The 27,883-nt window shown below is 38.7% G+C and overlaps 2 protein-coding genes across 2 annotated transcripts in view; one reads left to right on the top strand and one right to left on the bottom strand.

The window, feature by feature from the left end:
- Nucleotides 1–4,408, top strand: part of LOC139725762 (pyruvate dehydrogenase (acetyl-transferring) kinase isozyme 2, mitochondrial-like) — a 28,883-nt gene extending 24,475 nt beyond the window's left edge. The window contains exons 10-12 of the mRNA XM_071636845.1: nt 1,557–1,670; nt 2,944–3,057; nt 3,819–4,408. Coding sequence (XP_071492946.1) covers nt 1,557–1,670; nt 2,944–3,057; nt 3,819–3,962 — 372 coding nt within the window. The 3' untranslated portion in view covers nt 3,963–4,408. The remainder of the gene's footprint in view (nt 1–1,556; nt 1,671–2,943; nt 3,058–3,818) is intronic.
- Nucleotides 4,409–13,384: 8,976 nt separating this feature from the next.
- LOC139725804 (aromatic-L-amino-acid decarboxylase-like) overlaps nt 13,385–27,883 on the bottom strand; it is a 43,891-nt gene continuing 29,392 nt past the window's right edge. The window contains exons 5-15 of the mRNA XM_071636882.1: nt 25,440–25,510; nt 23,564–23,704; nt 22,392–22,535; nt 21,545–21,611; nt 18,329–18,491; nt 17,555–17,645; nt 17,013–17,111; nt 16,528–16,629; nt 15,726–16,149; nt 13,828–14,046; nt 13,385–13,773 (exon numbers count right to left, since the gene is read on the bottom strand). Coding sequence (XP_071492983.1) covers nt 13,385–13,773; nt 13,828–14,046; nt 15,726–16,149; nt 16,528–16,629; nt 17,013–17,111; nt 17,555–17,645; nt 18,329–18,491; nt 21,545–21,611; nt 22,392–22,535; nt 23,564–23,704; nt 25,440–25,510 — 1,910 coding nt within the window. The remainder of the gene's footprint in view (nt 13,774–13,827; nt 14,047–15,725; nt 16,150–16,527; nt 16,630–17,012; nt 17,112–17,554; nt 17,646–18,328; nt 18,492–21,544; nt 21,612–22,391; nt 22,536–23,563; nt 23,705–25,439; nt 25,511–27,883) is intronic.

Genomic DNA, 27,883 nt, shown 5'->3' with positions numbered 1-27,883 from the left:
AAACGCAAAGGCCCTAGCAGTTAAAGATAGATTAGAAAAAGTCATTCCACTTCAATCATTGATTCATGTAATAGACTTCTAACGTTACTTACACATCATCTGGATCTGGATTCCTTGAAGTTGTTGACTTGGTCAGCTGGGGTTGCTTGATTGGCGTAAGCCGTGGCATTACAATTCCACCGTGCATGCCGTAACACGAATTTGCACATTCTAAATTCCTGCAAAACTGTTCATGCAACTCCAGCAAGTGGAAAGCAAATTTTTCATCGGCACGCTGACGCTGAAGCTTCCCCCTCTGCCACTGGTCTCTTACTTGTCCTAAGCAGGGAGGTGAGAGGAAACCTCCCTGTCCTAAGCATGCTAAGAACACGTCTCTCTGCGTTCTCCACTCGTCGATAGCGTCAAACAAGTAGATACGTTTTACTCGAGTTGGACGGCTGTTTTGATCTCCATTGTGAGGTTTCATTACTAAACCAAAGCCAAGGCTAATCCGAAACAGTACACGCATACCACACACATTATTGATATTGACATACCGGTACCGACGACTTTATACCAACTTTGTTATGTTCCGATCCGGCCCAACATACTGTAACACAGCTGACGCAGCAGACAATTGCCAATGAGATCAAAACAACCCGCCATATGGCCATGAGCATTGCAACTTGCTATACATGAAGTTTAGAGTTTTAATATTTCTTCATCAAAGCATATTTATAAATACCAAATATTAAACAACGTAATATATGAATGATTTAAAATATTGTTATATAATATTTTCAGACATTTTAAAATATTATTGCTTAGATTGCTGAAATTGGCACCATAGTGCAAATAAACAGAGACTGCAGCCAGATACGTACGTACGTACACCACACAGCTCTACTGTTGTGTCGCGACGGGGACCCGTAGGAGAGATTTTCATGCACATGGCTGTTGTGCGGTTTTGTGCGTGCACCCATTCGGCCCCATTCGGTAGGTATTCGGGCGTCCATGTTGAAATTACAGTGGACGGCTCGCACGGCTCTCGTGCCCCATCTGGTTTTCGCTGGTGCGCTGCGTAGCGTCGTGTTCGGGATTCGGTACGTACGGGGGTACAATAACGGGAGGAGCAGCTTGTCGTGCTTTTCTACTGAGCTGCGAATCGCCTGCGACGACCGATTGCCTTTAAAGTTCACTTATGATTTATTTGAATGACTTGTCATGTATGACCATACTGTGCATTTGTTAGCCACTTTAGTGAGTTGGGAACATACATTTTGAGAATATTCCACTGTGCTGTGCTAGTATATACTTGCCTACTTTCAGATTGTTTCTTATCTTTTTTCATAGATAACTTTTAGGTTTATAAGTTATATGTTATTTTGATTACGTGAATAGATTAGTGATGTAGACAAATCCTTGTCTTACCTTTTGTGTCAAAACATTACTACAGCACCTGCAACAACTGTACACAAACAAGTTTTAATTTGTTTGCATGCAGGGCCAAACATTTCATTATAAGGAAATTTGAGTCAACACAGTTTAATCTTTGGATGTGTCATTGTTTTTGGCAGGTGACAGATGAAGGGGGTGGAATCCCAAAGAGTGAGATTGATAAGCTTTTCAACTATATGTACTCAACGGCACCGACTCCCCCTAAGCCTGGTGTTAGCACTATCCCTCCCCTGGTAAGTCACCCAGAGTTTGGCAGCTATCCAGTCATATCTCATTACATGCATGCCCTAGCCCATAGTCTGTTGAGAACTTTTCAGCTGGTACTAACAGAGGCAGAGATGGGCATTCAAAAAGATTTATGACAATGCCTGCTTTTCACTCTGATTCAGGCGTAGCCTTCTCTCACAATGGGTTTGCTGTTGTTTGCAAATACCACCACTGACGTCACATAGGCTCCATTATAGTTGCTTTAGCTTCACTCTGTGTCATTGCACTAAGCATACAATGTATGTGTAGATGTAGTTCAAGTGCATGCCTAGTCAGGATTCTGAGCTTTTTTTTTTGTATTCTTATTTTCATTGTTAAAGCACAACACATTCTGCTGCGTGCTGTATTTGACTGGAGGTGCCAAAATGGTTTATGAGTGAAAGAGAGATGAAAATGTATTTAAGAATATTATAAAGTTGCAACTCACATGACGATCAAATAGTCCCTCTATATGTGTTTACAGCAGGCAGTGAAAAAGAAAAATGATACCTTTAGGGCTAACATCAGAACAGTTATGTGCTTGATTATGTGCCATAGACATAAAGAACATCTGTACATGAATACATTAAAGGATTATTATCACTATTGAACCTATGACACAAACTGTAACTCAGTGCTGTGAGCCATGTCTTGTATACTGGACTCCTCGCAATCTGATATCATCTTTAAAAAAACGAAGAAAAAAAGAAAGAAATCATACTTGATGGCAATGGCTTTTTGGTGCTATTTCTGCACCCATAGCCAATCAGACAACTTGAGAAGGTATAGCTAAACAGACAACTTGAGAAGGTATAGCCAATCAGACAACTTGAGAAGGTATAGCTAAACAGACAACTTGCAGCCTAGTGAGATGCTTGTGAAGCTGAATTTGACGGTATTTGGAATGTTATGGTCTTAAAGAGGTTCTTAGAGGAAGACAAACAAACTAGCTGTTATCTGTTGTAATTTGTTGATGTAGTAAAGACAGTATCATGGCTTAATCACATTAGTAGTCCACAGACCAGATAACTTGACAGCAAAAGATCTGCCCTAATTTTAAACACAATGAAAGGTTGAAAATCCATTAAAACTGGTAAAGAAAAATAATGCCAAATGACAACAATTATCAAACAGACACTAAACCCTCCTAATCTTCCCAGGGAATGTTTGTTCATCACATTTATAGATTAAAGTTGGATTGAGAACCAGGCCATGTGTAGATATTGAGAATGACTGACATGGATCATCTTCTTTTTCCAGGCTGGCTATGGATATGGCTTGCCCATCTCAAGACTGTACGCCAAGTATTTCCATGGCGACCTGACTCTCTCCTCCATGGATGGCTATGGCACTGATGCTGTGGTCTACCTCAAGGTAAGGATGCAGCTGTATGATTTTCATAGTAATTCTTTGAGGCCGGCTCTCGCCCTTCACCAAGGGTTCTTATTGTGGATTTAGGGAAGGTTCAATAACTATATGATTATCTGTTTGTCTATGTTGACTAGTGTGGTGTTATACAAATTTATGTATGACTGTATGACTTTGATATTGAACAGCTTTTAAGCTGTAAGATATAACAAGTTTCTGGTACGATTTGCATTACTCTTGTCAATGCACAGAAAGAGGAGTTTTTGTGATTACTTTGATTAAAAAAAAAAAAACTGTTGTAATGGGGATCAGACCTTACAGAGCTGACTCTGTGCAACAATCTACAGTGAACATGAAATATTTAGTAGCTTGAAAAATCTCTCATTTTTCACACTTGCCTGAACCATTGTGGAAATGGTTACATGCAAACATTTGAGAACAAAGATACTCTTGTTTATGAAATGATAAATACAAAAAGCAAAGTTCATTGAAATGGCTCCATGTGATTAATCTCGGCAAAGTGAGTGGTTGTGTGATTCGTTTTATAAAGAAAGAAGCATTTTGTTATTAATTTAATTTGATTAGGAGATAGTAGAAGAGAAAAATGGTGAAAGGTTTGTTTTGTAGGCTTATATGAATGAAATGCACACACGAATGGCCACACCAAGGACACACCAACATACACAGACACAGAATATGCAAAGTGCTACAATTTTCACTTGACATACCTTAGCAGGGACCCATTATGTGTGTGCAAACCCATACAGGTCCTGTCCAGTGAGGCATCAGAGCTACTACCAATCTATAACAGCGCTGTCTCACGATACTACAAGACACCAACACCAGCCAGTGACTGGAGTACACCAGGCTACTTCATCCGAAACTACACAACTCGACGATATGGGAAGTAGGGTCCTACCTGTGCTCTCACTGCCGCAACTCAATTTCAGGTGTCTGTGATTTCTACTGGATCTGAAATACGTAAATAAAATAGCCTGACTCTATGTTGGCCACTTATCGTAGAGTGGTGAGAAACATGATTTGTCATGACAAGTGGACGGGAAGCTGTCAGTCACAGAGGATTTGGAGTTCCAGGGACAGTCATACTCTGAACTAGTACTGCCGAGCTGATCTTAATAGCAGAGAGGAGAAATTGAAATGAATTCATAGTGCAAACATCTGTGGATGACAAGGCACTGTGACAAACTTGCTTACCAAAGCTTACAAATGTGTTTGCATCATGTTTGGAGCCCTGAGTAGAAACTTAACTCTGATTTCAAGACTTGGTCTTGTCTTCTTACATAAACTTCATGTTACAAGTGTGTTCCCAATATCAGTATCACAGCTTGACTGTAGACAGCCCTTCAACATACAATGTGTGATCAGTTTGGTGATTTCAATCTTTGGTCTACTGGTTTATATTTTGATATAAACTGGTGTCAATGAAGAACAAAAATTCAATTAAAGTTAGTATAGTTTGTGCAGACTGATGTCTGATAGAATGTTATCATCAGTATTTAGCCAACGGTGGAAATGATATTTAGTGGAGGAAGTAATGTAGCTGCTGGAAGTAAAGGTTTATCTTTGGAAATTTGATTTGACTGTATGATATTTTTTGGGTTTTATCAATGCAGTCTCACCATCGATTTTCTGAAATCTATTTTTGTTAGTTTTTTGTTGTTTTACTCCTGGGAGTATGTTGCCAGTTTTACTTGCTTGCTCTTAAACAGAGAGCATTGTAAATATGTGATTTTAATTATAAATTTACATATGTAGTACAAATATTTGTCAACATGCTGTAAATTATGACTGTACAGTAGCAGTGGCAATCAAATTGCAGCTAGTAACGTGGGCATTAACAAAGAGAAAAGAGGGATAATTTGATGAATTTGATAGGAGTGCTGCGTAGCTGTTAATGTGGAGACTTTTGGTACTAGAGCTGGCAGTTTTTGCATATTCACTCTTCATGTTTTCCAGCAAAATTTGTGAGACAAATGAGAATATCAGGAATTCTACACTTACTGAGTGTCTTTTTGTTTTTGTTACGTCTCTCACGTTTGGACAATCTTTATCGAACTCTTGCTCTTTTACGAGACACAGGTTGGTATTAAAGTTCTAATACATGACTTTCAAATATTCAAAGCTTAAACATGTAATTGTTCCAGGCAAAGTTTTTGAGTAACACATATTTCTTCTTCTGTATTGTTCTTTACAGATTACACATGCATTGAAAGGAAATCATTGTAATTTCAACCTCCAAATATACTTGTACTCTGCCGATTGCCAATGTAGTAGTTTATTATGCTACCCAACAATGTATTATTCCTTTGCGTCCCCAGCTTTTTCAGCATTTCTCAGTTATCCGTCCAAAATGGACCTAGTTGTAAAGGTAGCGAGCCCATTTAATTGTAGCAATGTTTCTCAGGCCAACAGAAAGGTTCTGGCCACAAAATAGGGGTGGGGGAGCAGTAATATGTGTTTATTGACAAATAGTTTCCAGGCTATCTATGCCAGTTGATGAAGACATCACCAAGGTGTGTGTGCCATTTGAAAAAAAAAAAAAAGTGCAGTAGGAGGTCATTTCTTCATTGATATAGATGAAGAAAATGTTGTAGTCTGTATATGAGCTACAGACAAGGTGTCAGAAATTCTATTGAGTTTTTCTCTTTTTCTGTTCATAGAATTTTTGCATCAATAGATTAACCCAAAAAAATTATAAAAATCTGGAAGAAATCCTATTTGATAGCATTGTTGCTCATGTGTTATGTATGATTTTATGATGATTGGGGCCAATATGAGATAAACAATGAGTAAATACTTTTAAGCATCTATTTTATGTCCCCGCCCCAAGAGTGTTGAAGGCATTTATTATGTTTTTGGGGTGGCTTGTCTGTCAGTCTCTCTGTGCCATGTCTCTTTTCTTTGATTCAAGAGGAACAGTTCTGTAGATTGCCTGAGAAGTTGGTTTGGTATACTACATGAGTTGTAGATGCATTGACTATATAGATAACTAGCAGATCATCACACAAGTTTGGCTACAGATGTAATACTTTGGCAATAACTGTTTATTTGTAAGTCCAGTGATATGTGATTTTTGTTTTATGGACATAATGGATGGCAAATATTGCATGTGTGCAGATAGGGTCAATCCTTGGTTAGTGATCAAGATGGATGACCTTTGTTCAAAGGCAAATGAACAGCCTTGAGATCGCAAAACAACGTATGTCGAAAATTCATGAAAACTGATGTAGTCACATATTTCAACTTATTTTAGCATTTGAGTATCTAACTCTTGACCAGATCTTGAAATCAGAACCCATCCCGTTACTGAGATGTGACAATCCCTCCTAGTGGGAATTGTTCAAATTCTGTTGGCAAAACAATGTAAGCAGCGATACGCTTGCCCCTGCTCAACACACGTCGGGCATGGACTTGGCAAAACAACGCACAGTTGAACCTCTCGTATCCGGACAAGTCGGGACCGGGGCTCATCCAGATAAGGGATTTGGCCGGATACGGGAGACTCAATGCTTTATACATGTACATATATATACACATGTACTGATGTAGCCCATTGTAGTACCACATGTAGTAGTGTGTATACTGCAACCTTTTCATTGTTACACTCAGTAACAGACCCCAAAATAGAGGTTCGTGTTTGCAAGAATGAAATCATTTTCTTTTATAAATTCTTGGGATGATTTACCTAAATAATTATTAAGAAATGTATCAAGTATATGTAATTCATGTGTGTTTGTGTAGGAGTTCTCAAGGAGTTGGGAATCCCCCTTTCCTCCCGTAATTATTAAAAAAAGATTTAAAAATCACGGCGAGATTGCGTCCGGATGATAGAGAGATCCGGATAAAGGGAGGCCGGATAATAGAGGTTCAACTGTATCTGCATGCGATATATTGTTTTGCCATAGACCTACGTGTTTACGCAGTAATAGGCTGCGCGCCTCGTGCGGCTGCAGAAGGGCGCACATACACTTTTGTATTTACGTTGTAGGACATTATGCGCGTGCCAGTGATCGAGACTTACATTGTTTTGCCGTATCAATGGCAATAGTGTGGTTATGTTGAGACAGCAAAACGTGATTAAATGCAAATTATTCTAAAAATAAAGGGTTTAGTGAAATCAATTTACATGCATTCTATTACTGTTACTGTTGGTCCTTCTAGGGTATGATATGAAGTGTTGAACGAAAACAGAAAAAGAGCTGTAGGTTTGCGAAACTTCAAACTCACGTGACTGGAAATGAGGTTGGATATGGATTTGTTGTTTTGCCATCTCAATGCCATGAAGAGCCATGTACTTATGGCTTTATAGTAAATACGTGATAAAGTGGAGGCATCCAAGTCAACTGCCTGCTGAAGTCGAATTGCTGTAGTTATGTTAAAATGTCTTTGAGCAATTATGATCATAACTTTTTCTGTTTCGAGCTTATTTTCATGAATGATTTCACTGAACTTAGTGAACTTGAGAAACTTGCAGAATCAAAGTGGCTGTTGTTGTAGTTTGGCTTTGGAGTAGACAAGGTGATTACAAGATGCAATAGTACTGCTTTGCAATGCACCGAGTGTGGAAATGCTGCAATAAGGTGGAAGTGTTGTTTTCATCCTGTCATATCATGATAGGGAATTCTCTCATGATTGATGGTCCTTTCACCAGCTCATGGTTGATATTCAGTGCTGAGCTTTGCTGCCTGTTGGAATGATATAATCCTGAGCGTGCTTTATAAGGTTTTCCCTCTAATGATACTCGAAAGTCAGTTTGATTACTAACATTAATGCAGTTTGAGCATAACTACAGTAATTCAGTGTTCTCTTCTCTGTCTAGTCTCAAATGAAATGCTTCATCATGCTATTTGTTCTAGTTATGCACTCATTGTTTGTTAAGTGTAAAGAGTGAAGTGTCCTCAAAGTGGAAAGGTGGTGCTACAATTCAATTGTATTATAATCAGCTGACTTTTGAGTTACTTTTAGACAAGATGTTGCCAACCTTTGCAGCGTTATCCTACAGCAGAACAGCCACCTTTAAGCAAGCATGGCTATAACAAGATTACTGTTGTAGTGAGGTCATTCTCAATTATCATAAACCCTACCCCAACACTTGTTTATTTGTTGGTTTGGTATACAAGTAGTGAGGTTATAGCTGCAGACTCGTTTCACTATTGCCTGGATTTCTTCAGAGCTTAAAACATTTTGCTTGACATGCATTGCAGACTGGATTGCTGAATGTAGCTAAATTAAAATGATCTAGTAGGGAAGAAGTATGTCAAACACTTATGTCAGTGTAGGTTGTGGTACTGAATGTTATGGTATGGCCTTTCACATTCCTGTAGAGAGTCATTTGTTTTAGAAACTGCTGAACTGTATCATTAGATAGTGAATTTTTTACAAGGACACTTTTAATGTTCAAATCCTATTAACCGCTGTACACCTTCATAGGTAAACATTATATACATTTAACAAATGTTCAGGGGAAATAAGAACACCTATTTTAAGCCCTTAGTATTTTTTCTTCATTTAATTTTATAGACACTTGCATTATTCTTTTAATGACATGAATGCCTTGATACACATGATGATCTCACAATCTTAATGTGACCACTATATAACTTTGTCCATCCATTCATCCCATGTGACATTTCAAAAATGTCTTTTTCTTGAACAAGAGAGAGTGACTATAACTAGGGCAAATTGGTGATTCCAGAAACATTGTTAAATTTGGGCTTTCTTGTAAATCAGCAATATTAATGTGCCAAGGTCTGTGCTAAATATGTGATTTCTCAGAGTTGCACAAATGTCACAGCCATATAACAAAATGCAGTGCCAGAAAAGGTGTTGACTATTTGAAATGGAAGAAACAGTGAGGCCATGTGTTTTAGTGGGGATAGGATGTGTACTGTATATGTCACACTGTCAGTGGGTTTAACTGGTTTACAAGATGTCAGCAATGGTTGCAGTCTTAGATTGAGAAGGGATATTCCCATAAATGTTTGATTTATTTGTGTACAATACCCTTGATTCTCTTTACATTTCCTTTTGTAACACCCCTCCCCCCCCCCCCCCCCCCCCCCAGTTCTTTGGGTTTTCTCTGTCTCTTCTCTACTTATTTCATTCTTCATACATAATGGGTGATACCTCACAGAGTTGCCTTCACAAGTGCAGTAGTCTTGGTACAAGGATGAAGTATCATAATATGGTTATTTACCCAGGGATCATCCTAAACACAAAGAAAGCATACTCAGGGGTCGGTGGAGAGACACTTTGTGCATGAACAAGACATTTTTATTCAGGCGTGCTGCCATGCTGTGCTTGAGCCGATTCTTTCCTCTTGGAAAAACAGCAAGGCTGAAAACCAAAGTCTAGCAACATCTAATCTTCATTATGGTAAATATATTTTGAATACATATCGGTGGTAAGTGTTGCCATATCAACCAACTCTTGAGAAGTACCATCAATCTTCCTCACTAGGTTGTTATAGTGCCCATTGAATTTAGGTCATTGAGCTACTCGTTTTCAAAACTATGTAAGATAGAATCCATGTTTTAGATGCACAATTGAAGTCTTTGTAATATTGATATTTCCTTCTTATTGCATGTATCAGCAGCTATGTTTGGAGTACAAGTAACTGTAGTATACACAGTGCCGCCAAGTATTATCAGTACAAACAAACTTGTAGCAGTACTCAAGGGTCATAATGAATGTGTCACTGTGGCAATGTAGGATAAAGCTGCTATTTTTGTCTCTTCTCAAAAAGTGTACCTACCATCCATGTTCATGATGTGCATGCATGGTGCTGCTGAAATTCAGTGGATTTTTTTCTTTAATTTTGAGTCTTCAGTCATCATGACATGTATCGTCCATGATGTTTGTTACAAATGTGTGTTCATTCTTTTCTTGTTCACATTCTGGGGATGACTGAACGGAGAAGAGGAAATTACGTACAGGAAGCAAGTCCTGATAGTAACAGTATGCTGCAGTTGAATATGGAAAACATCAGATGTAAGCTTTGGTTCGTATTTTTTTTTCAGTGTTTTTACAGCAATATGAATACAAGAAATCTTCTTGTCTAATTTTTTTTTTAAAGTCTTGTCTAATTCCCACAAAAGTCCTGATACAGACCTAAGGCCTTTTTACATCAACAACCTGATTGGGTCTTTGAGATTTTACATCAGATACTGAGGAAAATGGTCTGGAAAAGTTTTCAAAATGTGTGCAAGATAAGTACAATATACTTATAGTCTCTTTTGTTTCCACAGCCGATACGGATTTAATGTACTGTCAAACACATTTCATCAAGTATTGAAAGATGAAATCAAAATTGTTTCTCTTTCTCGAGATGCCATCATTCATATTCATGCTATGTTATCACAGGAAATTCAATGTTGTACGTTTTGAATGACAATAAAATGTTCTTTATTGTAATCAGCATGAAGCTGTATTTGAGTTTTAAAGTGCCATCCTTCTCTGCTAAGAAATTGTGTATGGAAAACAAGCTTGACGGAATGTTTTCATTGTGTAGGTATCTGTGTTTCTGCCTTGTGGTAGGAGGAAGGTTATAGGAGGGAAGTGACAAAAAGGAAGAAGATGAAGAATGTGAGATGATAATGATGATGAAAGGACATTTATATAGCGCCATTTATCTTCAGGAACATTCAAAGGCGCCCAGCTCCCACAATGTGTCACACATCATTCATAAAGTTGCTGGATAAATAATAGGTCTTTGGTTTAGATTTGAAGGTGCATGTATTGAGGATAGGAGAGACAGGATGACTAGTAAGGGATAGGAAGGAGGAGAAAGGGAAGAAGGTTACAGAGGAGGAGAGTGAGAGGAGGGGACTGGAGGGTTGGAAGGAGAGGAGGAGAGAGAATGAAGAGTGGGATATCTGTTGAAGACATTGTACCAGCCTTGAGAAGGTAACATGTAGACGAAGAGAGGCTCAATCATCAGCCTTGAGAAGGTAACATGTAGACGAAGAGAGGCTCGGTCATTCACTCTATTTGACCTGACCAAGCAGGTTAAACACCATGCCGCTGCTTTAAAAAAAAAGAGAAAGAAAAAAGAATATATTATATTATATATGTAAATAATGAATTGACCCTAGGGCCAACCACAACTTCCCTTTATCTGGTTGTAGTACGACCATTGATGATGATGATGATGATGATGATGATGGTGATGATGATAATAGTAATGATAATAGTAATAATAATAAAAATAATAATAATAATAATAATAATAATAATAACAATAATAATGATAATAATAATGATGATAATAATGATAATGATAATAATAATAATAATAATAATAATAATAATAATGATAATAATGATAATAATAATAATAATAATAATGATGATGATAATGATAATAATAATAATGACAATAATAATAATAATAATAAATATAATAATAATAACAATAACAATGAATAACTGTTTCTTACCAAGTGCTCTTAAGCCAACTGATCAGAGCGTCGTTACAACATAAACGATAACATATCAATCATGATTTGAACAGTTTGTCCTAAAGTTCTTTTTTCAAAGTTTCTTCTGTATCACATAGACGGAGTTTTGGTAGAGTGTTCCAGGTATTGGTACATTTTACTAGCCATAAAAATTACTCGTCACTGCGCCAATATATCTGATGTACTAAAGTGAACTTTATTTTAGCCCTTTTCTGGTTACGTCCATGTGGTTGATGCCTTTCGTACACACACACACATCTTTACTTAGCTTACGAGTAACCATTGGCGTAGGAGATTATTAATACACGTGCACCAGAATTTCGTCTCTTATAATCGACAGAATTGATAACTTGTACTTGTCTGGGTTTTTTTTTTCTATCAACAAGATTGAACAAATTTGAAGCGTCTGAGCACAACTGCAAATCATGATATTGAAGTATGATTCTAAGTAGTGAACATGAGACCTTCAGTGTATTCGCTCTTTTTGAAAGAGATGTTGAACTCAATTATTACTCTTCATATATTTTTCTGGTATCATGTCACACAGTGAAGTTGATTCGAAGTTCCCAATATCCATTTCACGTGTAATTCTCTTGTCAAACCTTGTGTAAGGAAACAAAAAATCAATGTCAGTCCTACACTAGTCTTCGTTCTCTTTGCAATCAATCTTTATCATGTACTAGTTGTACCTAACGCTGATAATGAGATAAAACGTACAGAATTTTCTCAGTCGCTCTTCGACGGTCGTAAAGAGAACATGAATAGGCAGAACCCAGTGGCAGTCGAAGAGAAATACTTTGAATTTTGCTCGCCTCCACAGCCAATGTTTAATTTGACTGACGTATCTCTGATTTCATTCAAATATCTGAATCGGCATTTGTCAACGTTAGCACTGTATTTCACATTTTCATGTGGAACCCAAAATATCTGAAGCCTATTTTAACCTTTGTTGTTAAGCCTTTATGTATCTTCTGAAAATGCCAAAGTCGGGTAATATGGAGTAGCTAGATTGTATCTTCCTCAATTTCTTCGACTCGGTCTGAATTACGTCTATTTTGTTTCTTTTTAACAAAGTAGAATGGAAATAAGTTAGCTTCAAATCTTACTTTGGTAAGGTAAACATACTCTGGTTTGATAGCTGAAGTGACTATTAAGATATAACTCCGATAAAGTAAGTAATAAATAATTATGATATTATTCACCATTTCACCGAGGAAAACATTCAACATACAGGATGACTATAGTGCTTCCATCCAACTAAACATCTCGTATTATTCATAAAACTAAAGGATATCTTTATCGCAAATTTGTCTAAGCTATCCAAGTTTATTCTCGTTCAAGTGTTACTGTTTGACAGAGTTATTAAAACTATACAGACGCCATTCAGATAAACGTACTGACAAACTTACCAGCAATTGATTATTGGTAAATAGATTAATAAGTTTGGCCCTGCTGAATAAAGAAAAAAGTAAGTTTGAATTCAAAATTTAGAAATCAAATTTAATCCCTAGGTGCTAAATTCTCATTAATCAAAACCAAGTTATATTTGACTGTTCGACGTTTCATAAATAAGAACAGACGTTTCACGCAACAGTGGCCATCAGAGATATGTAATACAGCCAGGAAAATCAATGTGTAAGGGAGCGCACGAGGGACCGCTAGACACAGAGTTGATAATAGTGACATGATCAAACTATTCGGGTTGACATGCAATAAGTAAATTCGTAATCTTGCTCGTAGATATACTAAGAGATTACAGTAACACATTGAATATTTGTTAGTTTCTATGTCTATCTATAAATATTTTCCTTCCAAATTAAGATTTTTGATAGCAATGTTTTCTGCATTCAGAACTATTCCCCGTCCCCTTGGCTCACCACGGAGCCCTTGGTGGAGCGATAGTGGCAGATGTTAACCACACCGTTGTATGTGCTCTCCTTCGTTTGACTCAACGCACCAAAACGACCTTTACTGGCCACCCCAACGTTGACGGGTTTCTCCGTTCCCATGGAAACAGGCTGGGTTTGGCCGTTAGCCGTCACGCATTCTAGCTTGGTGTGAAGTGCGTTGGTATTCTCCATGTCGTTCGGCTGCAGCTTGTGGTCGATGTCCTGGTCGGTGTTTTGCACCTCAGGATTGGTTTCTTCTCTCTCGTTGTCCTTGGTGGCATTGTCGCCGGTGTCGTCTGTTTCAGGGCCAGTGGGTAGTTTAGCCTCTTCGTCATGGTTTTCTTCATTGTGATCTGCCTCCTCCTCCTCCTCCTCCTCCTCCTCCTGAGCCTCCTCACTGCTGGTACAGCCATTCTGGATGTGACTGTTGCTCCCAAACACCTCATCGTCGACTTCGAAGCCCGGGTCATCTTCACAGGGGGACGGCAAACCACTTGAGGTATCTTCGAAGCTGTAGTAGGCGTTGAAAGGGTAGCCATAGCCCTCCGCTTCTTCGGACATTGCGCGACGACCCATCTTCTTCCGGTAGTTGAGTAGCTTGGTGAGGCAGCCCTTCCTTTCGCGCCCTGTGCGTCAAGATTGAGGACATCAATACAGTATAAATATGATGGACAATTGATTTCTTCTTATAGTTCCAGGGATATTCCGTGTGTGTTCTTTATCTCGTGTTTGTGAGAGTATGTGTGTACACGCGTGTGTTTGTTTGTAATCGATTGTGGTCTTTTACATCTTGAATAACCTCGCTTTCCGCAACAGTACAAGTCCCATTGAAGAGGGTAAAGATTCTACCCCAAATAAGTTTCAGTTCAGTTTTGTAAAGGTTTTATTTAAGAATCAGTGCAACGAAATGCATACGAGACACGAGGTTAGCATCTAGATTCAATATCATTTACATCTATAAAGCACACATGGGATGAAGAAACAGTGTTGCAAAATAAATGAGTCAATATTGCAGGATTCTGTAATAGCAAAAAAAAAATAGAATCACATGGATACAAACACGACAACCACGAAACTTCATGGTACACCAATGCAGTGCTTGCAGAGACAATTAAGTGGTGCTTAATACAAAACTGAAAATGTAACAACTTTACAAAGTATGATGCTGCATATCTCCCAAACCTGTCAGTTTAACATTGAAATAATGTTTTGTTGGGATGAAATGAACACTGAGAACGAGAATTATCGGTGGTCGAATTTATCTCATGAACACTCGACATTTTCATGAGAAATGTGAAAAAAATCTGTTATTACTATCAACGATATCATCACTATTACCATTATTTTCAATACATTGTTATAGAACTATTATCACTATCACCATCATTGCCATTATCATGAGGGGCGTTAACTTTCTAGACAGTTTATCACTTTTCATTGCTTTTAAGGTACCTTTAAATTGGGTGCATATGATATGGCCAAGAGTAGCGAGTAAGAAAGACCTGAAAGTGAATCATATTTTCCTGTTGCAGCATTATTTTCTTGTTTATAAGTACTATTGCAATTTCTTGAAGAACATTTTCGTCTTCCAAAAATCAAATTCACACGTCCAGAAATGATTCATATACTGAAAGACTGATGGAGCAGTCTCTCAGAAAGTTAGAAGACACGAAAAATGAAAATAAAAACACCAACACGCATGAATGAATAAATAGTCTCACACGGTTCTGAAAGCGACTTGCTCTGCAAGAAAAGGTGGAATGGCTGAACTGACATCTAAAATGACACATTGTGCTAGGGGTGTTGCATAAAAGGGGAAAACATAAAATGCAGACCTGGTATTGTACCACACGAAAATAACTATCATCTCAGTTTTTAAGATACGGATAAGTGTTCAGCAAACTGCCATTTGGTATTATGCAGAATACATATCGTCGTAGCGCAGTCTATTGTATTTTATTATTTCTAAAGTAGAATTCGATTGACCAGTTGCCTTGAACGGATATTCACACATCTAACGGGAAATCGTAATTATGACAAGGCCGTCTTCACATCTTTCTAGCCAGACAATGTGTAGGGGGGAAAAAATCTATTAAGCAAGGTTAGGCACACAAATACGCAGAGGAATCTCCTGTACGGACTGTACCGGTAGCCAAAAACAAAACAAAATAAGAACAAGGTGTAATACGCACAAGACAGTAGTAAAAATTGACGGGTAGAATGATGAAACAAAACGTACGGGGAATGGGGTGCATCTGCTTTAAAGCAACTATGCTTTTTCATGCAACCACGGCTTCCAGCTTGCCTGGTTTTATAAGAACTGGTCCAACATCCTTCCTTGCTCTTTCTTCATTCTCCTCCTCTTCCTCCTCCTCGTTTTCATCCGCCGAGGGCGCTTTCCTCTCTTCACCGTTTTCGATTGGTTCGTTGTTATTTTCCCAGCGCAGTTTCTGGACTCGAGGCTGTTTGGGGCCGCCAGTGAGATTTAGCGCACCTGGCCAGGAAGCCATGCGGGTAGGCACGTTGGCCACGATGTCCGTGGTGACGAAGATTTCCCGCGCTGTGCCTTGGATGAGGCGCCAGTCTTTAAAGATATCATCCTCGGTGGTCTCGGTAGACGTGACTGTAAACCTGATGACATAGAGACCCTTGATGGAGGCAGGAACCACGTAGATCTTGCCGCTTAGATTCAGGCGCCGAAGGAGTTCCTCACTGAAAGCGTTGGGACCCTTTGAGACAAGAGATAAAGACGCTATGACTCGTTATGAACATCCAATAGGATATGTGTGACTTATTGTAAGTTTGATTTACACTCGAGTTACGGCAGGACTTTCATCACACTGTTGACAAACCTGGGGATGTTTCATAAAGCTGTTCGTAAAGTTACGAACGACTTAAGAACGACTGGTGATCAGTTCTTGTGCTGAATTACATGGAAATTCTAATAAGTATAGCACATCACAACTATCACCAGTCGTTCTCAAGTCGTTCGTAACTTTACGAACAGCTTTAAGAAACAGGGCCCAGGTGTTCCACGTAATTATCGTTACATTTATAAATGATGAATTGCTAGTAGTCCTACATGTGCCGACAAGAAGACATTTTACCTTCAATCGAAAGACGACCAAGCCCAGAATTCTCTCCGCAGGAAGCTCGAACGCAGCATCGTTAGAGACCAGCTCTTCGAAGTAGCGCGCCCTTCGTACACCCTAGCACATCAAACAACGAGAGAAGAAATCACCGAGTCGGATTAATGGTTTGTATAAAATCTTTTAACTTCTTTTACGCGCTGTTTTTTGAAGATGATGCAAAAAAAAAAAACACTCTTATTACGGTGGATGGACCAGATTGTCTGTGTGTCCTTCAACTTGACATGCTGGTGTTCTATTGTCTTAAATAGTGAGGTTTCCATCTAAAATAGTGAGGTTTATTACCAGTAAAATTTAATTTGGCCATTCTCAAACAAAACGTACAAATATTTCTAGAATGGTACGTAGGATTGACACATTTGCCTTACTTTTGTTGAACTTTTTGTTGTGTTTTGCCCAGCTTGAAATAGGATGCGCATTGTAAGCCGTGACTCGTTACATACCCTGCGGACGTGTTCCTGTAGCTTCTTGACGCCAAAAGAACGGAGCACGAACCAGAGCTTCAGTGAACGGAACCTCCGGCTGAGAGGTATCTGCCAATGCTGAGAAAAGAGAAATCATGTCTAGCAATTAGAACACGTTTTCATAATCAGAGCAGTCCAAACTGATTTTGCATGGCAAGCCACACTGATTTAGAAACAGACAGGCGGAGTTATCTTTCATCATACTAATGTTACATAAAAGACTGTCGCACAAACGATCGTTTCCTACAAGACAAGCGTCTGTTGGGTCTTGCCTTTTATACTTCGACATATCACGTGTACGTCTGGCACTGTACAGTTATGGAAGCAGAATTTGGCTTCACAGTGAATTCGAGACAGCCCATTGAATGCCATACATGTATCTATCATAATGACGCTTTGCAACCAGGAAGGCGCTTGTTTTCGGAAAGGCTGTTGATGACACATCAAAAGTTAAGGGTGTAAGGACTACTCCTTACATAAGGAATGAATAAAATGAGAGCTTGTGCAAACATGATTCTCACCATGAGGTCGATAGCAGTACCCTGCTTGTCATGTCTGAGGTAGAGAGGTCTCACACAGAACGCCCTCTCCAGCGTCTTTCCGTCACGAATCCTACACGGTCACGTGATAATGAGAAAAACAATCTGTGATACGAATCATGGCTCACATTATTCCCCTTACTCTTCCCACAAAACCCAAATCCTTTGTATGATACAGTCATAGAGTCTGATAAGAAAGGAAGGATAGAATAGTTTCCTCATCTCAATATCAGTTTTTGAGTCCCTCCTACTCGAGGACCGTCCTTTCTGTTTGAATTGGTCAACACAATTTGAGCATCAGCCACATTAGCGAGCTTTAGATCTGCTACGCGAACGCTAAGACGACGCAGCCTCCTGGGTTGGCCAATGGAAACAGCTGTCTCGCACATATGCTAAACACCATTTTTGGCCGAGTGTTATTAGCGTCGTCTTATCGTTCGCGTCTCCGATCTAAAACTCGCTATTATAAGCGCTGGGTATTGATGTCAGAATCAACATAATATGATTAGCTGTCCCCATCGAGTAATTTGGTATTAGAGTACTTCAGGGCAAAATTGCATGATTGGAAACTTTCGTGTTCATGGAACGGGAAAGATTATGACACCAGCGATTAATGCGTTATGAATGAAACTTCGTTGCGATCTACGTCTGAATTCTCGACCTCAGTCATGTCAGTGTCTCAAACAGCTCGAAACAAATGGAAGTTGTCAAGTACATAACCCAATGCATCACTGATCGGGTCTAGTCGTTATTTACCACATCGCTGTACAGTCAAAGTGGACCATTAGCCATTTGCTGGGGTTGAAAGCAAACGACTGCACCTTCTCGACTCCGCGGAGATAGCCCCGGAACTCCGGGCAGACGAACGCTGTCCCGGCGTAGGCCGCGTCAACGTGTAACCACAGATTTTCTTCTTCACCTACATAGAAAGTGGATGCATGGAAATTGACATGTCAAATAGGACAAAGCAGTCGTGGATATGGAAAAGGAGACGATGTTTCCCGGATAATTTCGAGAAGTGGAACATTTCCACTTTCACCTGTTGTGTCCAATGAAATGATAGACATCTGTTAACTGTTGTCAAAATAGGGGCATTCACATTGGAAGCACAATTCCTGGGTTTTGTTCATATTCCGGGTTTCCTTTGCAGTTGTTCGGCAATCACCCGAAAACTCAGCAAAAACCCCATTTCTCATTAAATTCTCCGTTTATGATATTCAATATCTTTTATATATCTAACTATTAGAACAAATAACAATCATTACTTTTGAACACCACACAACCGAATATCAATCTACAGGTATTCGGCATTGTCCCCCTTAAATCCCACACTTTCGACTGAACCGCAACAGGGGCAACGCAACAACTAGTGCAATGGAAATGGGTGAAAATGAAAGTCTTTGAGAACCGAGTTACATATACCTGACGAGCCGGATCCAACTTGAGAAAGACAGAAAGAAAAAATGATGATGACCCATCCTAGGTAATACTTTAGCCTCACAATGCTTTCCGAGTTATACTGTCAAAGCTCACTATTAAAGTATTGTGATGGTGAGAACAAGTTAACGACACTTATTATGCACAGATAAGAGCCTGCTCACACATTTGCGAGGACTGGTCGCCGAACTCTAGCAATCAAAAATTTTTGGCGGCCGTCGACAACCAATCGGTGACCAAACCTCCTAATTTTTGATCGGGGACTGGCTGCTGCATGACCACTGGTTGCCCAACGTTGCATTTGCAGACAATTTGACGGCCGTTCGGAGAGCACTTTGAGAACTTTTTGCGAACTAAAAAGTACAATAACTAGGCAAATGCTCAAAAAAAGGTTTGCAAATGATTTGCAACTGGTCGGCAAATGGTTGGCGACTTAATGAAGACCAATGGAAATTGAAAGCCGATTGGTTGCCGATTTTCGTTTGCAGCGCGGCAACAGATACAGGATTACAAAATGTGTGCACGTGGATGCAGCCACTGTTATAGAAAAATGTTTTTAGAAGTGATTATCATACATGTAATCTGGTTGGCAAATACTTGGCAAATGGTCGGCGATTATTCTATTTGGACGGCAATTGGTCGGCAAGGTTGCCGACCACAACTCTTCATGACAAGGGATAGAAATCACTGCAGACCAGTCGTTAAAGGGGAAACCCAATCCAAAGGCAGTATAAATTAGTCTGCTAAGAAAGAGTAAAATGTTACGAGTTCAACAGTATGAATTTGATCGAAACCGGATAAAAAATAAGGAAGTTATGACATTTTGAAGTTTCGCAATTTTGGAGGTAAACAGTTCTTGAACAGTCAATATGAATATGCAAATGGCAAAGTGAGTATGTCATTCCCTCACAACTTACCATATAGTTTGTACATAAGATCTTGACATTTCCAGTTTTTCATTCAAAAGCAATTATGCCCAAGGCTCAAATCCTATTCAACCAGGTATAACGTCATGTTTCAGACTTTAATGACATTGAATTGTCGTCATTTTTTGTACAGGGTCAATGGAAAATTGTGAGGTTATGACATTGCTAGCTCACTCATTTGCATATTCATATCCATTGTACAAGAATTGTTTTGCAAAAATTAGCAAAACTTCAAAATGTCATAACTTCCTTATTTTCATCTGATTTCAGTCAAATTTTTACCGTTGAACTCGTAAAATTGTCTATCTTTTTTATCAGACTAACTTATATTTGGACTGGATTTCTTCTTTAAGAGGTTGGCAACCGGGCAGCGACCGGTTGCCGACCCAAACGAACATTAAAACTTTTTGTCGACCAAAGGTTTTCGATGAAACCTATAGAAAACATCTAGCCGACCAAAACCGGTCGCCGACCGACCGCTGACAACCATTTGCCAATTAAAAAAAAAAAAGATCAAAAAAAAAAAAAAAAGATAAATTATACGACGCGCTACAGCCAACTCCCAACCAGTGATTTCAGAGGTCGGAGAATGGTCGGCGACAGGCATTCGTTTATGTGTGACTAGAACCTAATATTGACATTTTTATGAAATTGCCTGTACTGTTAGACGATCTAACCCTGACCGTTCGTACAGTACACACATGTTTTAAGCTCAGTTTTACAATTGCGCCCTATAGTTGTATTCATATAGGCCTATTAATATATAACATTACACATTGATATATTCCTACTCCTAATATCGGAACACACGAAGGAACAATTCAGCAGCCAATGTTCTCTCTAATTGCCCAAAGTAATACGCAACATGAACATTACGAAAAGATAAATTGGAACATGGCTGCTTCTGTTCTGTTCAGTCAGTTCAATTCAGTTCAGTTCAGTTCAGTTCAGTTCAGTTTAGTTCAGTCATTTACTACTACTAAAGAGTTTTCCAAATCATCTGTACGGTGAAAAGTTCACAAGTTCGCAACCTTCCTCTGCGGGAAGCAAGCCAAGTTAAGGAAAGACGGTCAGTAAAGAACGTGCCAAGATATGGGGATGGGGTGGGGCGGAGTATGAGCCACAGGCGTTGTAAGAGGCCGGGCCAGACGTAAGTTTCCGTGTATATATATTATATATATATATATATATAGTATTGCACAGTAAAATAGCCAATTTCCAGTTTTTGCTACAAAAGCGTACATTATTACAACACCTCTATCAGTCGCACAATTCCTTCAAGCACAGTACTGTAAAATATATTCTGAGATATAGTGTACCTGATACACTGTTTTTAAAGTAAATAATGTATACAGGTATCAGCAAGTGACGAAAAATGCATCCAGTGAGGCGTGTTGAAAGTGGAAGGTAAAGAAGGATTGTTCAAGATTAATATCACGTATTTTATTCTCATGTAGGTATATATCATCAGGGTTATTTCAATATCATTTATTAGTCTGATGTAAAGCAACCGTATCAGCCTTTGAGCTGATGGATTGTTATTTTATATTTGCACAATAACAAGAAGAAACCATACTTAACTGAATTGGAAAAAAAGACGAATACTCACAGACTGCCCCAAGTTCTTCCAGGTTGTCGAATGCACACGCACCTGTTGTCCCCAGCGTGGCGCAGACCTACATGGGAGAAAGAGTGCATCCAAAGTGGTATGGACATCGCCAATCAATGCACCCTACAAGCCTCTCATAACCTTCACTATGACCACCACACTAGAATGGGATACGAATAACGAAAAATGACACAGATGCGATTTCAGGCATCATCACAAACGTAGCACTTACAATCAATTTAGGCCAATCTATGTTACTTGTGTGAAGATCATCCTTGTCCGTTAGGTTAGGCTAAGGAGGGTGCCTCACCCACCCCAGATTCATGCTTATTAACCTAAACGACGTCTACTTTCAAATCAGATGAAATGGGAGCACAGTTCTCTCTACAGGATTGTTGTCTCTGGCAATACGTGTAGGTATACAACATAATGTGACTGTACCCTGTCATTTTCACAGCTAAAAAGCAATAAATTTTCAGTAACGCTACATGAAAGGCGTAAAATTTGACCTTACGTGTCTGCCTCTGCTTTAATTAATGGAACTTATGGAAGAGCTAGAACTCTGATGGAAATTGTTCCTGCTTACCTTCAAGATTATCCATTCAGAAATCAGTTCTGATTGTTGTATGCACATAACCTCACGTAAGACTTGAATAGCATTAACCCCAAATACTACATTTAATTACATACAGAGAAATTTGTTGTTGTTGTCGGTGTTGTTTTCTGCCAAGATGACGTCAGAGGCCTTGGTATCTTGTCAATTGTAATTAAAGCTATGCTGGGCCTTGATGTTAAAATTAGAATGAGAAGGAAAAAAGCAAATTGTGACAAGGTCTTGTCGCCTCACATAGAAGGGAATGAGTCCATGCTCTCGATCCTGTGAGATGGCAGCACGTAACGCTTCACCGCGCAGACTGAGTTTTTGGTCCGAGGGAACGTGGCGGAGTTTGACCATCGCCAATACTGCGTTCTTCTCTAGAGAGGAGTGAGCCTGCGGTAGTGGGAAGGACACACTTATTTAAGAAGTCATTGAATGCATCAAATAATTATGAAAAAAAGACTTTTAATTTCAAAAAGCATGCCATATTCACAATATCTCTAACATGTTGGCTCATTCCTATTCATTGAATTGATTATTTCTCTTACGAAGATACATCAGAATAACAAATACACTACAACATAGTATTATACTCTAACTTAGTACCAACGACAAATGACGGGGAATGTTGGGGTGCCGAAAAACAAAAAAGAAATATGAACAGGCTTACAAAAAAAAAATGGAGCTTGTTTGATGGCAGGTACTGTCAATTAATCATTGATGTTTTATGGAGACGGAGACCTCATAGACTGATAAAGAAGTACTTACTTTTTTTTACATTGTATAGCAAAACAAAAGCCCGAAAAAAAAACCACACAAATCAAAACTCGTACATTTTAATGTACTCTCACATTCCATGGTATATGTCATGACGATTGATGTAACAGTTTGAAATAGCTGCAATGATAAAGCTCGGTAACAAAAACCTAATTAGCTATGCAGGAAATTCAGGGTCAGAAATACTACAGAAGATGATGAAGCTTGGAGGATAACGATATACGATATTAATTATCTCTGACAAACTTTGATAACCAGTCGATTGAAACTAAATGGTGGGAAGTTGAAACAGGTACAATGCACCGATAACATCGTCTAACAATGATTACAAAAGGGACAAAAGTGATAAATGATGATTAAATTGACATGAACTACATCTTATCTCTACATATCTCTCTCCCCCTCACTCTAACTCGCTGTTTCCACACACGCACACACAAAATCACATGTTATAGGCAAGTACATGGACGTAAACACATAGCCTAATCTATAGGTAGGCCCTATTCATGTCGTATACATGAAATATGTACATAAAACATACAGTATAAATACATATGAACATATTTCTCATTTCACTTCTGAGGGAGGCATAAGATAAAACTTGCAGGGACTACAAACGGAAAAGGAAAAGTGTCGAATCCTACCTGATCGGTGCAGTAAGCAACTAACTTGGAGCATATCACAGCCTCTTCCATGTCTTGGTATTCTTGGCGGGTTTGGAGCCGTGTAATCGCTTCTCGTCTGGCAGCAAACATGGACACAAGTGTTGCCTCGCTCATTGTGCCCTGGGAAAAATGCGCAAAACATCATTCATCGTCTTTCAATGATACAGTACAATAGTACATAAAGCAGTATATAATTGACAAATTGACATATTCCGATTCTGAGGCAACTAATCTTCTCTTTCCCCACCATTCATTCATAATAATGTTTCTACCATCACTATGCATTTTCTAACTACCCGCTGAAAGCATTGTTATTTTCGACGCATTACTATAATCAATTGACGCGGTGCCCTGTAAACATTCAGTGTGCATAAAGCAAAGAGATTTTTCTCCTCATATAGGCTCTTTGGTAAAAAGCAAGACATAAGTGGTACGCAACCTTGAACTATAACTTAAGCACTGATATTGCATGTATTACAGGTACTTGCTAACCCCATAGATGGCACGGCACCTGCTCTCATACAGTATCAAATCTTGGTGTTTTCCAATAGCTGCTTAGTCTATGGTTTGTGTTCTGTGTGCAGAGGAAACGATCTGGATTGAAAATGTGCAAAAAGAAAAAAGAAATCAGGGGTTTCAATATTTTGAGAGCAGAGTGCTGTAGGTACAACAGCCACGAGAAGAATGTCCTTTTGAATTCTGTGTTGCTGTTACCTGACTCGTCTATTTAGTATAGCTCGAGAGATGACTGTAAAAAGTTATGGATGGGTTTATAGGTAGAGAGAAACGCGGAGAAGATTTCAGCAAATCTATATAGCTCTGAATGTTCAGGTAAGAGGACCTCATTTTGAAATGAGAAGAGGAGACAACATCCCGACACAACGATGCCATGTATCTTGCGAGGATATTCGCTTATCATTCGGTCGGTCGGGGTATATGCATGTACAGTATATCCCATGGACACTTATGATAATGGACTTTTCTGCGTGTTACTTTTTCTGTGCATACATCGAAACATCTGTAATGTATTCATCATTTTTTTCATCATAGAATTTTGACAAAATGAGATGAGACTATTGTTGAATTTATAGAAGAAGCGATTCCAGCGGAGCCGCACTAAACATATCGACCGCGCGCAGCCGCGTCATTCCCGTACGCCTGCGGGCAAGCCGCCCTTTCCATGTCCGGAGAATCAGCTGGTGGAATTACACAAGCGAATACCCTCGTAGAAACACCTTGCTTCAGATTAACACACTCTTTCTTATACTCCGCGGCTTTAACCGTTGCAATACACTTCTATCCTATTCCCACGGCTAAATGAACAAATCTCGCCAGCCAAGATATCAAGGTATTTATATACTGTTTCTTTCGGCAGTTAATTTCCGCTAGAGGATGGTTGTATGGGGTAAAAGGCTTTTTTTCTCTCTTGCCTCATCCTGTCGCATTGTCGTGCCTTGACTCAATTTATTGAATGGATACAAGCAAGAGCGGCAGCTGATTTGGGGTATGCGATAGCTGAGAGGGAACATCGTCATGTACTATGACGTCAGCGATGCGCACGCTAGAGTGACGAAAACTGACGTGTGCATGAGACTCTCTTACAAAAAGAATGCTTCAAACTAGAAAACATTGCGTTTATTTCTAATAAATCGAAACATAACATTGACAATTGAGATATTTCGCAAACTTGTTTCTTGGAGAATATTATGTTATCAATGTTGAGACTACATCCTGTTGAAGTCAAACAGCATAGCGTCCAGCCCTTCGCTAGTCTTTAAAATGATAGCATTTCCCTTCTTTTTTTCCCAGGTGGAAAACCAACAGCTTTGAAGACAAAATAATTAAATGTCTGTACCTGAATGACGCCCCCTCCCGGTCCAGATGTATCACGATGTGTAAAGATGCTGGGCAATCCGATGAGGTCCGCTGCAGAGAGCAAACAAATTTGTGCTAATATTGCATCATACAAGGGTCTCTTGAATTTATTGCAACACTCAATACATTCACAGTGGTTCGCGATACCATAAACATGAATACATAGATGACAGAAACAACAAAGATGATCAACTTACAATAAAACGTAGGCTCTGCAACATCACAAATTATAAGTAATCAAATTTCTCCCAAACGTGTCTCTTGGAAATGACCTGACCAATAAGATAGCTTAAAATAAATGACCGGTAGAAAAACACCTGATTAGAATTAGACATTTATGTAATGTGTCTGAAAACATGGTCATTAAACTGATTACAGGTAGTTTTGAAGCGTAGTAGAATACTATTACATCAGACCCTTTGTTTTTGAAATCATGGATGACATTGAAAAGAAAGATTCGTTATAAACGAGTTTATATGCGTGTGCGCGTGTGCGCGTGTGCGCGTGTGTGTTTATGTGCATGTGTTTGCCTGTGTTTGGCATCAGCCATGATTTTATTGCATGAGGTTAAAGCAACATGAAAATTACATACAGTAGAAGTAAAAGATGCTGCTATCAAAAATAGAAAATTAGGATTTCATTCATTGAACTAAAAAGGTTTAGAATTTATTTCAGAGTGCGTATCCTATTTCATTCAAGTCTAAAAGGGATGGTATAGTATTGCTTGAGGTGAGGATTAAGTTTTGAACTTTTTGCGAGATAATTAGAAACCACTTTATGAAATCCTAAAGAGCATACAATTCTAAGAGGAATTGAAAGTTTATCTGATGAAAATCGGTTTGGAATGGCTGAAATATCCCAAAACAATGTAAAACAAGCAATCCTGATAAAAGGTGGGACTCACCTTTTATCTAGATCGCTTTGTTTTGGATATCTCGGCCATTCATAACTAATCTTCATCAAATAAACTTTGAGTTCCTCTTAGAATTATATGCTCTTTCATGTTTCACAAGAGGTTTCTCGTTATCTCAGCAAACTATTATAAAAAAGTTGGAAACCAGAAGCCCTATCTCAACCGTAGCATCCCTTCATGAATGTGCATGTATGTGGACGTGAATGTGTAAGTAAAAGAACTGGCAAAACTGATGTTTCATGCTTTTAAACTTGATACCAAAAAGTGATGAAAAGAAATATGTTACACGTTTAATGCGATTCACTAGGAATCAAAAAACTGCCAGGGAAGAGTACAAAAGTCTTATAGCTTGGAGTTTTTGAATGCTTTTCTGAATTTCATATTTGCTGGTGTTGAAGTATGGGAAAGATTATTGTGCTATAGAGTACTTATAATTTATAAGGAACCTTTATTGCTTTGTGCTTAGGATTTTATGAGTGATAAATCTAATGAAATATTATTCAGGTCGTTGTGTGTGCCATGATACTCCATTCTAGAATTGAAAGAAATACCTCCTGCATCATCATTTTGTTTCAAATGTGGATCAGATTGAAAATGTACAGGCCCCCTCAAAAAAAGGATAACCAACAACAATTTATGTTGCACCACACCACACATTCATCGTTTTCTCATATTCAGCTGTAACAGGAATGCGTTATAACGCTAATTTACACTATAATTACATAAGCATATACTCTTGTCAATTTTATCTTGAATCATGATTTACAGTTATATCACCCAACAAGTACTTATTACCTTCTTTATCTTCTATAATCAAAATATTTGGGCATTACAAAATATGAAATTTCTTCGAAATCATTCTCAAATAATCGATATAGAATATTATAATTGCTATATCAGAAAAAAAGTGAAAATCAGAATATATATCTAATACATCTGGATGGCAACTGTGATTTCCGTGAAATGAGCTAAAATGATTATTCTGTTTGTTTTTCTCCGAATGACTGAGTGTAAAATGATCCCTGTCCTATCCCGTCGTATATGAAGTTAATTTATGACGTCACCTCGCTTTGCACTGAGCTTTGTAATCCTATTATGTTTGCTCTAAGCCAGCATGGAATAGCCACGATTGACTCCATGTTTGAAATAGGCAAAAACTGCCTGTAAACGGAGAGGAAATATGGGAAGCGTGAATCATGATTGACCGAAATTGCTGCCTCTATGTGATTAGGGGGTCGTTGAGTGCTCGTCTCCGTGCACGCATTAAGCGAATGACAATATTCGTCATGATATTGCAGGGATGAGGCGCTGACTCTGCCTGTGTCTCTTCTTCTCTCTCTCCCTCTTATCTGCTGTCCTTAGTCACTCTCTGCCGACTCGGTCCAATCAAACTTAAGTTGATATTTACGTCATAGCAAAGGCTTCTCGGAAATACGCATGAAGGCAAGTTACAAACCTAGCGTTGAAATAGAATAACCAGCGGTACAAAAAAAAAAAAAAAAAAGGAAAAG

This window comes from Diadema antillarum, unplaced genomic scaffold (assembly GCF_040938485.1).
Source record: "Diadema antillarum isolate AM-2024a unplaced genomic scaffold, OU_Dant_1.0 seq00000059_RagTag, whole genome shotgun sequence".
In the NCBI taxonomy this organism is placed as follows: domain Eukaryota; kingdom Metazoa; phylum Echinodermata; class Echinoidea; order Diadematoida; family Diadematidae; genus Diadema; species Diadema antillarum.
This window is presented reverse-complemented; position numbering and strand designations above follow the sequence as displayed.